The following is a 13172-nucleotide window of genomic DNA, read 5'->3' on the forward strand; positions in this document are numbered from 1 at the left end:
TCAAAAACTCATTTCAAAAAACTCGAAAACAGATGAAAGCACTCGGCCGAAGCGGCCTCGTGCTTTCATCTGTTTTCTCGTGTTTGGAAATCGTGATGAAACACTCGCACTCGTTTTTGAAATAGTACTTGGTGTTTAAGGCGTCGACTTCAAAATTAAGAAACGCTGTAAGATCGGAGTGTTTTTTCTTCTTGTTTTTTTAAAATAGGCTTTTTAAGAAATTAGAGTGATCACTGTTCTTGCCGTAAAAAAATATTACATACAGGATAATCCTAAAAATGGAAAATTAGATGACATATGGATTTGTCACTTCAAATTTAACTCTTTTTGCTCGGTACTTGGCGTTTTTTATACTCTTGTCTTGCAAATAACTCTTGAAAATCCAAAATCATGGAATAAAGATCTTCCGTGTTATTAGCGCATTGCAGCATTCTTTTCCTGTTGCTGCACAAGTCTCGACAAGTCACCTGACAAAGACGCTAACATAAATAAGGCGTTGTCAAGGATTTTAACAGAGCCAAAATTTATATTTGCGTCGTAGGAAATCTAAAACTAATGGTCTACTTTTATTAACAATTGCTTTATTAGAGCACTGAAACTATTAACGAGCGTTTTTAGCTGTGGATGACTAGGATGAAAATGGATTACATCATGAAACAGTTGGGGCTAAACTTTTGAAGTTTTTTTTTTCGCGCGTCTTCAAGACATCGATATCTATAGCCGTAGCTTGGTTACTATCTGCAAATTAAAGAAAAGCTTCCCTTCAAATATGGCTGTTTCTCAGTCCCCCCGAGCCTCCCTCAGGAGTTTCAGAAACCGTTGCGCGGTGCGGATTCTGCAAAATCACTGTGCTGCCTTCATCAGACTTACTTGCAGTGCAGTTGTTCTAAAATTTAATCCTGATTAAGACACTGAGTAATCATTGCCGAAATGTAGGTTTTAAGTAAAGAAAACGAAAGAAAAAGCAAGTTCAATGTAAATATTTTTTTAGCTTCATCAAACGCTACCGATAGATTGTGTGACAACCCCGTGACAATCCAAATTGTTGGAGCGTGATTTCGTTGCCTCGGCGCGCGGAGTGTAAACCAGTACCCAGGCCACCCAGTTGTCCTTCCGCAGCATCACAATGCCTGTCAGATTTTGCCTTTTGCAAGGTTTTATACGACCACTGTACTTTTCCCGCTTTTCAACGGGGTTTCGGCCATTAACGAGGCTCGCGACGATGAATTTAGAAGGAGAAGGTATTCAAGCAAAAGTCACGTTAAACGATGGCCGTAAAATGCCGTTGTTCGGTCTCGGTGTGTACAAAGCCTTGGGTGAAGACTGCAGGAAAGCTGTGAAATTTGCTTTGCAGAATGGATACCGCATGATCGATACTGCTGCTTTTTATGAGTAAGTGCGAATGATCAGGCCAAGGTATCATTTTCATTATTATTGTAACAGTAATTGAAGTGTAATTTACATGCGTAGCAAGGCAATTTTGTCAGCTGGGTATACAGGCATGAGTGTACAAGGCAACGGAGAGAGAGTTTTCTTGGTCTCCCCCCTGATGTAATAACATTTGCTTCACAAAATACGTATACTTGACGTTTTTACCTATAAAAATCGCCGTGTTTTACTTAAATAATGCCCCACAAAAAATACGTTAGAAAAATAAATTACCGTATCACTGGAAATGTGTACTTTACCAGTACTTACAAGGGAATTTATAAGAAATTATGTGGTATATACAAGGTCTCCCTGCTCCTAACGAATATGGGGACTCCACTTTTATATTTCAAAAATTAAGGCCCCTTTAGGTAATTAACAAGTAGGCAAAGTTTGGTTGAAAATCTATGTCTAGTTCTATTTCGGGGCAATGACCTTAAAATAATTGCTCAGAAAGTAATTCTTAATTGTTCTTTTCTGGCCATAGTAAGTGGAAGTACCATAAAGAGTTTAACTAGTGACAAGTGATGTGAGGCTAAACAGATGGCCAGCTCTCTTGAGTCGTGGCAGAAATGACAACAACAACAACTTTACACCTTATAATCTTTCAAATAATAAATATTATTATTATAAATCTTTTAATTTTTGTTAAATAATTTTCCATGCAGTTACAAAAATGTTAATTTAAGGTCAAATAACAGCTGCCTGAAAAAACCGTGATTCTTCCCTCGATCAAACAACATCACAAATCAAACCCCAACAAATTATGTACTATCTAGATCAGTGTTTTAGATTGGGCTGTTACTTATGCGTTAACTGTACAGAGAAAGGCTAAGAAAGAAGCGTCAACCGAGAAAGATAAGAGAAGCAAGAAAACGTTCGTAATCTTAGTCCCCAGAAAATCATTGAATAGTTTCCTGGAATAGGTTGGGTGGATTTTTTTCTATCAACACGAGTAACTATATTACTAAAGCAACAACTTTCTTTAAATGTTGAAGAAAGGAAGCTGAAATTGGAATCAAGAAATCAGGAGTAATACGAGAAGACATTTTTGTGGTGACCAAACTTTGAAATCATGACAATATGCATGATCCACTATATTTGTTAAGAATTTAAGGTGGCTCTGAAACCGCTGTGAGTTATGTATTAGCATGGGGTCACCGAAATTGTTTTAAAATAATAAGCACTTAAAGCGAAAATTGAGGGTTATATTTAACAGGTGATACAATTGCTATGGCTACCAGTGACATCTTGAAAATGACCAGAATTTGTTTACCCAACGATTGGGCATTTTTTTACCATTTTCGTAGTACCAACTGATACTGAATATTTGTATCACTGACCCATCAAAGTATAAGAGCTGGAAACAGTTGTCAGCCTCCTTAAGCCGTGTTGTATTTATTTTAGAACCACTCCCCTCCTGATAATTGCACAGTCCATAAAATATCCAGGTCAACTCCACGTGAGAAAACCATATAATTCAAAAAAGCACGAGCCCTAGTGTTTTCTAGGTTCCTTAAGTGTTTCCAAATGATCTAGTGTTAAACGACAGTATTATTTAAATTAAACATGGCTTTGCCTTCTTAAAATGGAAAACTTTATGACATACATTTACAACAGTACAAAACAATAAAGTTTAGTTTTCAGCGTTTGCTATCAATGATAGAGCGAGCAGAATCAAAACTTAATTGTCCACAATTTTTTTTCATGGATGCAGATCGTATGAAGTTACTGGAAACTAAAAACACAAACGTTTCGGGCACAGCCCTTCAATTCTTCAGTGTGAAACCGAAACGTTTGTGCTTACTACACAAAATGACACTTTCAACAACATTTTTTTTACATTTTTTTATTTTTTTGGTCTACATAGTACTTGATTTTTTAAAGTGTCACGCATCAACTAGGAATTTTTTTTCCTGCATTTGGCGTTACTGGAGTCCGTATAAAATAGACAACTTGAGACAGCTGGGGAATTATCAGTTATAAATTCCATATTCTATAATTAAAAAAGCTGCTATTTGTATTTATTGTTGTGAATTTAATAGCTAAATATGTGGGGTAAAAGGACTCAAATTTAATCTAACAGTTGTAATTTGTACCCTCCGGTCATACTTGCTTTTACGAACTTTTCTCAAATTTATGTTCAATAAAAAATAAATTTAAATTTATTATTTAATTCGGCTTAAGTTAATATAAAAATATCGAATTGTCACCGTATTCAACCGTAAACAAGTTCTTTCAGACGATCAATTTTGAGTTTTAAACGCCAAAATACAAATACAGTCAACTCTCGTTATAGCGGACACGCTCGGGGCGTCGTTTAGTGTCCGTAATAGCGAGAGTCCGTAATAGCGGGAGTCATTTCCAGTCAAACCTTATTCGCCGGGGATCTGGATTTTGTCCGTAATAGCGAGTGTCCGCAATAGCGGGGTGTCCGCAAGGCGAGAGTTGACTGTAATATCCAAATTAACCTTACAGCACAACTTTTACAATCGAACTGAAAAGTTCCATAGATATCGTTTTTCGCCAAAAACTATCAGAAACTCACTCTTTTGGAAAAGAAATAACAATGACATGGTACAAATGGCACTGAAAGTCGAAATTTCGAGCTAGGGCCGACGTCAGCATTGTCCCCCACGTCATTTTCATCGGATGAACTACGCACGCACGGTAAGTAAAAAAGAATCAAATCAAAATGTATTTAGATAAAATCAATCCAATCGAGTCAAGATAGAAGCATTTTCTTTAACTTTTTTCGATACGTTCTACTGTGCACGATTCAGTTGTAAATTATTCATGTTGCCATACATTTGAAAACGCCATGTAATGTGTTCTGTCCACATACACGCACGCAATCTTTTCCTGATTAAATATAGCACCGTCAATCACCTTTACTAGTTAGAAGCTATCTCTTATGGCATGGATTTCAGAGTATTTGTTTCCTCGCCAAAGACAAAATAAAAGTGGTTAGAAGCCAGAACATTTCGATGCTTTTCAGTATAAGCCATGCATCTTCGGGACGCAATAACCAATAACCAATAAAAGATTTACTGTGTTTAGTTCTTTAACAAAGTTTTTATCCGTTATTTATTATAAAGTAAGCCAGCTAATACGTACAGATTTAAGTCGAGGGCTTCTCTCTTCTTTTCGTTATAATTTGGGTCAGTAGATTAAATGTCGAAAATAAAAACATTTTAATAAAGGAAACGTTTTTATACAGACGCTCACACCTTTACACAGCTTGTGCAAGCAAGGACAGCCAGAATATTCAATTGCCCTGAATTGAAATTAAAAGTTTCAGTCATAACCACGCCTATGATAATAATAATAAAAAGTTTTGATTAGTGTCTGTATCTCGATCCGGAGTTGCCCTGATTCTGATGATAATTATTATCATTATCCTTTATTCTGTTTGTCCTGATACAGATAGAGCTCGGAGTAAACTGATTTTCGCAATGTTCAATTTATCCGTTTGATGTTATTCTCTGTGGTCTTTGCGTGTCACAGATTTGGGAGCAATACATTCAGACAAAATGATTAGTCATTTGATTTCCAATTAAATTGAACCATCATTTCTCATGAATTGCTCGGAATATTAATTTCTCTTAGTGGTAGCCATACTTTTATTGCAACGTTAGTTCTAAGAATTTGTTGGTTCGCGAACATGTGCTCCGTATAGTTAAAGATTTTCATGTATTCTCTTTCACTGTCTATTCACAGGGGGCCCATACAAGCGAAAGAAATGTATGGGGATTTTGAAAGCGTCTTATTATCGTTAACTTATTTCGAGTAATGTCTATGTTTAAGTTCAAAATAAACGTAAACCTACCTCAACTGTTGTATTTTGTCGTTTCTTCGGCTCAAAATGGCGAATTTGGGCGATTTGAAGGGTTTTGCGTTGACTGTTCCAAATCGCCCAAATTCGCCATTTTGAGCCGAAGAAACGACAAAATACAACAGTTGAGGTAGGTTTACGTTTATTTTGAACTTAAACATAGACATTACTTGAAATAAGTTAACGATAATAAGACGCTTTCAAAATCCCCATACATTTCTTTATATTTCGAACATACAAACAGTCACGCCGCTTGTATGGGCACCCTGTGGTCTATTGACATATTTTGTGATGCGGAACGGAGGTTCAGCTATCTATCAAAAAGTAAAATATTCAACTTTCTCTGATACGAACAGGTAGGAACAAAACTGTGAGTTCAACTGTTTTCAGGTTAAATCATGCATTTCCATAAAATTCGCTCCAAAAAATATTAGTTACTGCGAAAACGAGAAATTCTTGTCAGAAACCTACGCAACAAGCAGCTATTCCAGAAATAAATAGTGTTTTATGTATGTACATTTCGCCGATAAAATAAATTAAAGATTGAGGTTAAAAAGCTGTTAAAATATCACTTAACGTTTTCGATCTATTTGATCATATCTCAAATAGATCGAAAACGTTAAGTGATATTTTAAAAGCTTCTTAACCGCAATTTTTAATATAAATAATGTTTTGTTTCTGGATATGATCGATCGCAGAACGTTAAGTATAACAATATAAGTGATAACTAGCGAAAAGATTGAGAAGAGATGGATTTGTGACATTTTTGAGAACATGCTTGAGCGAGAATGAGTATTACGAAAGATTGCGAAGTAGTGACGTTTTTTTTTCGTGCATTATGCAATTTCCTTTACCCTTCGCTTTGTTTGAGCATTAATTCTTCCGTGCGTGGAAACACAAGACACAATTTCCAGAGTCAACAATTAGTTAAAATATAGCTAAAATGTTTACATAACAATTTAACACGGAAAGGCTCTCTTTAGATTTTTTTCACCAATATATCGCTTTAATCTAACTTAAAAGCTTTGATATTTCTCTTCGAAATAAACCCCAATTCCTTTTCGTTTTCCTAGTGATTAATTATCTTTTCGATGTTTGAAGAACATATTTTTAACCAGGCTGTTTACCTTTGCTAAAAGCGTGTTGAGATTGTGGTTACGAGCGTTCTTTTGATTGGATATGTAGCCCACCTGTGTAAATAGTTCACATCGAATGGAAAACAATTCCGTCTCGTTAATGAGGATGCGAAACAAAAACGTCATTCAGCTGATCTCTGACCATTCGACCGATGACGCTTAACTGAGTTTAGTTTCAGTGAGAAGCTGATAAGACGATCATGGCTAACCCAGGTTTTTTCTCGAGTCTGGTGTATGTGCTCCTTGTTATAACTACACTGAGCACTGCCACATCTCAGAAAATAACAACAAACGCTGGCAGCTCTGATGTTTCTAACGCGGATTCCAAATGTCAAAACATGTATATGTCCAACAATTTTTACGCAGGACCAAATAAGAAGATCGAAGCGCTGCTTCGTGAAGTAAAGAAGGACTTCAGCGAGATTCGAGAGGAAATCAAATCTTTGAAAGAAAACAAAACTATTTGTGAAGGTATGTAAACTTAATGTATTGTGTAAATTATAAAATGAAATCCCTGATACATGTACATTTTCAATAAAGAATTTGTCTTTGATTGTTGAGATCAAATTTGATGACAAAACTTCCAGTTGCCTCGGTTTATAGCTAAAAGTTAAATTCTTTGGACTTAAAAATACCATTTCGCTTACAACATTTTTTTTTAATTTTACGCAGGACCGAACACAACAATCGAAGAGTTACTTCATGAAATAAAGAAGGAGCTCAGCGGGATGCGAGAAGATATCAAATCTTGCAAAGAAAACGAAACGATTGCAAAAGGTTAACTAACTTAATCTATTCGGATCAGATTTAATTTTGGAGTGATCCAACCCGTCAGTCAATTAGGTTACACACCTCAGATCATTGTGAATGTATTAAAATTCAGATTTAGTTAGGAATGTAGAACAATAAAATAAGACGCTCATTTGTGTTGCGTTTCGCTGAGAAGCTGATAGGATGATTATAACTAGCCCGGGTTTTCTACTAATTCCAGTGTTGCTCGTTGTTATAATTTCGCTGAGCGCTGCCATGCACGGTGAGGGGCGTAGCCAGCCTATAGGCCCGTAGGCCCGGGCCTACAAAATTATTTCATCCCAACCCTATTTTTGAAATGTATGATGATAGAAAAATCCGGCTGAAACGCTTTCAAGAAGAAATGGAAAGCAATTTGTAACGTACCTTAGCGTTATATGTTTCGCAATTACTCTTTCGCGATGAGATCATGGCTCATCTAACAAGTGCAAACTCGGGAGCCTTCTAGACTACATGGACTAGCCAGGTGACAGAAAAATCCACAATGGCATACGCCGCAAAAAACAAGTGCGTCTATTTTGGAATGAGTGAAAACTGGCACAATTCCTTCCTATGAAATGCTATAATTTAGGTGCTATGAAATACACATAACATAAGCAGAAAAGTGAAGGAGAACAAATTTTGAAGAGTCTTGATCCAAAACAATTTCCTTAGCAGACTTCCTCTGCCCCACCCCACTCAAAAAGCGTCCCTTACGGCCGATTGACCAGGCATACAACTCTTCAAAAAACTGGCTACGCCGCTGGAAACCTACTAAAACAAATACCGTCATAGGCTAACAACTCTGGTGTTTCTAACGTAGAGTCTAAACAGGATCGAGGATGCTAGATGAAATAATGAAGCAGCCCGATAGGCAAATGAAAATTACCAAACATCCAGTTTCACTATTTTTTTCAGTTTTTTTTAGTAAAGTAAGTCCACAGTCAGAGAGTTGACTGATTTTATTTCCTAATGCAGTTAAGGCTCGAATTCAAGTAGCTTAATCTTTATTTAGACTTTATTTAGCAGGTCTTTATTAAGTGATACATCACCCCTTTGTTTGCAATGTAACTACAATTGTTTCGTACGTTTTTTTAAGCTTGGCTCGTCAACTTTCAGTAAAGGCATTATCTTTCATTTTCAGTTTACAAGAGCTGTGCTGGCGTGTACAAAGCTGGAAAAAAAACCAACGGTGTTTATACGATCGATCCTGACAATGCCGGTGCCTTTGATGTGTTTTGTGACCAAACAACAGCCGGTGGGGGGTGGGTAGTGTTCCAGAAGAGACTGGATGGCTCGGTTGATTTCTACCGCGGCTGGGATGACTACAAACGAGGCTTTGGAAATCTAAACGGTGAATTTTGGCTTGGACTGGACAACATTCATCGCCTGACAAAAGAAAGAAGCAGGCTTCGAGTGGAACTGGAAGACACGAGTGGAAAAACAGCTTACGCCGAGTACAGCTTCTTTGGTGTTTCCAGCGAGAGAAGAAATACAAGCTGAGTCTTGGAACATACTCTGGTATGTATTTGAATTGAATTAAGGTATTTCACCATTTGTGAAGATCAACTGAAACTCGGCTCTAACAGCAGAACAAAAAGTAAAATTGATTTGATTTGGCCAGTTTTTAGAATTTGATTTGGCCATTCTTTTAAAATGTAAACTAAATTTATTCAGTCTGTCTTTCGGCAAGCAATCGCGTTTGTTACGCCACGTCATTAATTTTGTCTACCGACATCGTCATTGTGTAATGTTCCCTTTTTTGTGATTTTGTAGGAACTGCTGGTGACTCACTTTCCTATCATCGTGGTTCTGCGTTCTCCACAAAAGATCGAGACAACGATAATTGGTCTGGCAACTGTGCCACGAGTCACAGAGGAGCCTGGTGGTACAATAGCTGTCTCTACTCCAATCTGAATGGTCTCTATCATCACGGCCAACACTCTACTGCCTGGGAAGGTGTGAACTGGTACAAATGGAAAGGGCACAGCTACTCCGCTAAACGAGCTGAGATGAAAATCAAACCAGTTAAGATCTAGAGCCGAGTGCTCTTGTACGGTGAGGGGGCATGTAACCGAGTTTACCTGAACAAGTCACTTTATTGTAGGAGTTATCAGGAAACAATAAAAGGTGTTGGTATTCAATCTTCTTGTCTGTCTTACTGTCTGCCTCCCAGGCTTTAATTTTATTGTTTCTTCAGCGATAATTACACCGCTTCTTATTAAACCGTGAACACTTAAAATATGTCTGGAATGTTCTTTGTCTTTTAACCAATCACATGCGAGAACTTCAGACCGCAGAAACCACATGGGTTTCCATCGGTCACGGAACAATATTTGGTTCTCGTTTCGCTCCAATTTACAAGTAAACACACTAATTGTAATTCCTTCCTTTTTGAGAACATTCACTGCTCCACTGAAGAATAGGTTTGAGTGATTTTTTTATAGAAAAAATTGAAAAACCGATGCGCCCGACGCTACGATTTGCCCCAGTTGCCGCCAATTTTCAAAAATTGTAACGAATTCGTATCTGCAGTTACCGTTCGCCTGAAGGCATGTTACAATTTGTACTGAGATAAGCTTGCATTTTCCGGTTTTTGTCTCACCCCAACTATTGTAGCAGACCTAAACACTGATAGAAGGAAGGTTTGTTTCTTCGATAACAGCGAAACGATAGCGGGAAGGAAAAGCGAAAATCAAACGATTGAGCGATTGAGGTGTTTACTTTGCACCAATCACGCCAACATTTTGAATAATTTTCGTTGGAGCCTTTGCAGTTTGCAGTCTTACGATCACGGAACCTCTAATTGCCTAAGGGTTGAAATCGTTTGCCGAAATAAATCGAATCCCTTGTTCTACCGAAAAGATTTACATTCAGTAACGAAAACTCCACAATTTTGTATTTTATATTCGGTTTATCGCGTTTACATCTTATGTCTAGACATGTCTACAACATACTGCATGCACTAAACCATGTCGTATATCGTCGCTAGAGAAACCGTCCTTTTTTTCTTTCAAAAATCCCTGAAACCATGTTCTGGATGTGGCCCTCGATACGAAAGAATAGCAGTTCTTTAAATTCTTAAAAAAGACAGAGCGTGTATCCTGAAACAAAATAAGAACTAAAGTTGCTCCGTGACCGATGGAAACCCATTTACTGTTTGTGGTTTCTGCGGTCTGAAGTTCTCGCATGTGATTGGCTAAACACAAACATTCCAGACATATTTTTTAGTGTTCACGCTTTTATAAGAAGGAGTGTAACATTGAGGTGCAATTACATTGGTGTTTTAGGCGTCGATTTCGTTGTATGAATGAGTGCTTTTTCTTCTTGTTTTTTTTAATAAGATTTTTAAAAAATCAGAGTGATCACTGTTCTTGCCATATAAAACCAAATATTACAAACAGGATTATCCCAAAATCTAAAAATTAGATAAGTTCAGGATTGATCACTAAATTTAATTCGTTTTCTCGGTGATTGTTGCGTTTATATACTGTTGTCTTGAAAATAACTCTTGAAATTCCAAAATCATGGAATAATTTTCAAACACAAAAACAAAGCATTCTAATTTCATGTTCCCTTTTGGGGAAATGAAAATCTCCAACTGCTCAGCTTTTACATTATAATGAAACTTTCAGTACCGTAATGATTCGATTAAGCGCCCTCCTTCCAATAAGCGCCCCCTTCCGAATAAGCGCCCCCCTTCGAATGTGTTTTTGTTAATAAGCGCCCCTATTCCAAGCGCCCCCATTCTTATAAGCGCCCCCATTCTTATACGCGCCCCTATTCTTAAAAGCGCTCCTGTTGTGGTTAACTGCCCCTACTGAAGTCGTCGACGTCGAAAAGATGAACTCATGAACATTGACCGTACCGTACATGTATATATTTACTGCTAAAATGAACAATTCTTGTATTAAAAGTAACTGAACTTTCAACAATTTGTTACAGTTACAGTTTATGTTATTGCTAGTTATTTTAAAATATATTAAAGTTTTGTTTTGAACATTTGGTTGTTTCGCAAAAAATGAAATAAGCGCCCTGTCCCGAATAAGCGCCCTGTCTCGAATAAGCGCCCTCCCTTAATGTGCCAAAAGTAAATAAGTGCCCCGGGCGCTAAATCGAATCATTGCGGTAAGTGCCTTCAGTTGCCCTCTCTTGACTTTCAAATCCCGGTCATTTCTTTCTAATAAATATCCACTTTGAAGTACACAGTTGAGTAAAGATCTTCCGTGTTATTAGCGCATTGCAGCATTGTTTACATTATGGTATCAATAAATGATTACATGCGCAAAAGAGCTTCCTTTTGTTGCTGAAAAAAGCCACAAAGACGCCGCCAACATTAAAGGGGCTTTGTCACGCATTTTAACAGATTTGAAAAGCCAAAATTTATATTTGTGTCGTAGGAAACCGAAAACTAATGGTCCACTTTTATTAACAATTGCTTTATTAGAGCACTCAAACTAACAAGCGTTTCAGTTTAGCTGCGGATGACTAGGATGAAAATGGTGACATCTTGAAAAATTCGGGCTAAACTTTTCAAGTTTTTTTCGCGCGTCTTCAAAACATCGATATTTATAGCCGTAGCTTGATTACTATCTGCAAATTAAAGAAAAGCTTCCCTTCCAATATGGCCATTTCTCAGCCTCCCCCAGCCTCCCCTTGGAATTTCAAAAACCGGTGCGGAATCCGCAAAATCAATGCTACCTTCATCAGACTTACTTGCAGTGCACTTGTTCTAAAATTTAACAGTTCGGTTGGATTCCATTTCTGGAAGAAACGAAAACAATTGTTTTACGTCACGAAACGCCACTGATCAAAACAGTGGATCGCATTTCATAACATGTTTCGCGGTAGCCAAATTCAAGATGGCGGACAACCGCAAGGAAAGTATATATCAATTTTTTTTTAAATTTCATGCCGCAGACTTCTTCTTCATCGTGGTTGAGGCTTTGACGATATAAACAAGCTTCTTACCTCCATAAAATTGACGGTAGTTCGCTGTCTCTTCTCGTAAGTCCTCCGTTTTATTTAATCTTTAATCATGTAAGCGCGAACATATCGAGGGAAATTAATTTTGTCAACAGACTTTTGCTCGCGTATTGCCTAATATCCCGTTCTCTCTCGATACTCTTGCGCTTTTCTCGACGTTGAACGTGCTCAAATCTTGCCGAGAGATTCGATTGAGTTTTAAAACGCGAACGCGTCGCTCTTGACCGACCTTGTTTGGCCCATGTTGAGTTGACTATTATAAACTTTTATCCCGTTCGTAGTTTTTATGTATATTATTGTGTTAAGGTTTATATCTTGTACATTGTATTTCCCGGCCAGAAAAGGAGCAAAAGAGCTTGATATTAAAAATGCAGTTTACTTCCAGTGTTGGAGTCTTATTTACCGATGCTTAAATCAATAATAAAATGTCATGGTGGTACAATAAATGTTGGTCATTGAAATTGTTTTGCAGCTACGAATTATTCCCCTCTGAACCGAAAGAATTCGATTCTGTGCTAATATACAAGTTATTACCAAAGGGTAAAGAACATGAAAAAATCTTTATGTTCATGCCAGCAGAACATTTTCCATAGCAAAATATTTCTTTAAAATTCTTTCACAGATTCCAGGGTGTGCAAGAGGGTCTTTTTCGACTACAAATTGAAAAATCCTTGTAATTCAGTTTATTTAAGTCTGGGAATAGCAAATTTGCTCTTGTTGTCTACATTAAACTGCACATGTGAGATCAATCAACTTCAATCAACTTTATTATTAAAAGAGGGTAACGGCAAACAGTAAAAACTACTGACAAACAAGCGGCCCTCGGATTACAAATTACAACTACATAATATATACAATTTAAAATTTGAATTAAAATACAGAGAGAATACAGAGTGAGAGAAGAAAGTATTTTCGTTTTGAATGTGTCAGGACACTGGTGTTTTATTCAACAACAATAGTTTACAATTATTCCTTTTTCATCTTTGTTCCTCCATCCA

At 37.1% G+C, this 13172-nt stretch overlaps 3 protein-coding genes across 7 annotated transcripts in view; all 3 read left to right on the forward strand.

Moving 5' to 3' along the window:
- LOC144649772 (microfibril-associated glycoprotein 4-like) overlaps positions 1-13172 on the forward strand; it is a 60998-nt gene that overhangs the window by 4316 nt on the left and 43510 nt on the right. For 4 of the 5 annotated variants that reach the window (XR_013569937.1, XR_013569938.1, XR_013569939.1 and 1 more), the window contains one exon: positions 8965-9318. Coding sequence is in view for 1 of the 5 variants with exons in the window: in XM_078509355.1 (XP_078365481.1) it covers positions 8965-9227 (263 nt within the window). In the remaining 4 variants the exon portion in view is untranslated. Of the gene's footprint in view, positions 1-8964; positions 9333-13172 lie in introns of those variants that run through there. The other variant, XM_078509355.1, reaches the window with a different exon arrangement.
- On the forward strand, positions 1158-2006 carry LOC144649814 (aldo-keto reductaseMSMEI_2347-like). The gene is made up of 2 exons (XM_078509408.1): positions 1158-1392; positions 1916-2006. Exons 1-2 carry the CDS (start codon positions 1223-1225, stop codon positions 1944-1946), a joined length of 201 nt encoding a protein of 66 aa, XP_078365534.1. The 5' UTR covers positions 1158-1222; the 3' UTR covers positions 1947-2006.
- Positions 6591-8691, forward strand: LOC144651612 (uncharacterized). The gene is made up of 3 exons (XM_078511551.1): positions 6591-6870; positions 7072-7176; positions 8333-8691. The coding sequence occupies exons 1-3, from the start codon at positions 6600-6602 to the stop codon at positions 8689-8691; spliced, it is 735 nt and encodes a 244-aa protein (XP_078367677.1). The 5' UTR covers positions 6591-6599.

Source organism: Oculina patagonica, chromosome 4, assembly GCF_052425735.1.
Source record: "Oculina patagonica isolate OP01 chromosome 4, crgOcupat, whole genome shotgun sequence".
Lineage (NCBI taxonomy): Eukaryota > Metazoa > Cnidaria > Anthozoa > Scleractinia > Oculinidae > Oculina > Oculina patagonica.

Coding starts and splice junctions, on each gene's coding strand:
- LOC144651612 (XM_078511551.1), top strand. CDS start 6,600: ATGGCTAACCCAGGTTTTTTCTCGAGTCTGGTGTATGTGCTCCTTGTT. Junction 6,871..7,071: donor AAACAAAACTATTTGTGAAG/GTATGTAAACTT, acceptor AATTTTACGCAG/GACCGAACACAACAATCGAA. Junction 7,177..8,332: donor AAACGAAACGATTGCAAAAG/GTTAACTAACTT, acceptor TTTCATTTTCAG/TTTACAAGAGCTGTGCTGGC.
- LOC144649814 (XM_078509408.1), top strand. CDS start 1,223: ATGAATTTAGAAGGAGAAGGTATTCAAGCAAAAGTCACGTTAAACGAT. Junction 1,393..1,915: donor GATACTGCTGCTTTTTATGA/GTAAGTGCGAAT, acceptor TTCTGGCCATAG/TAAGTGGAAGTACCATAAAG.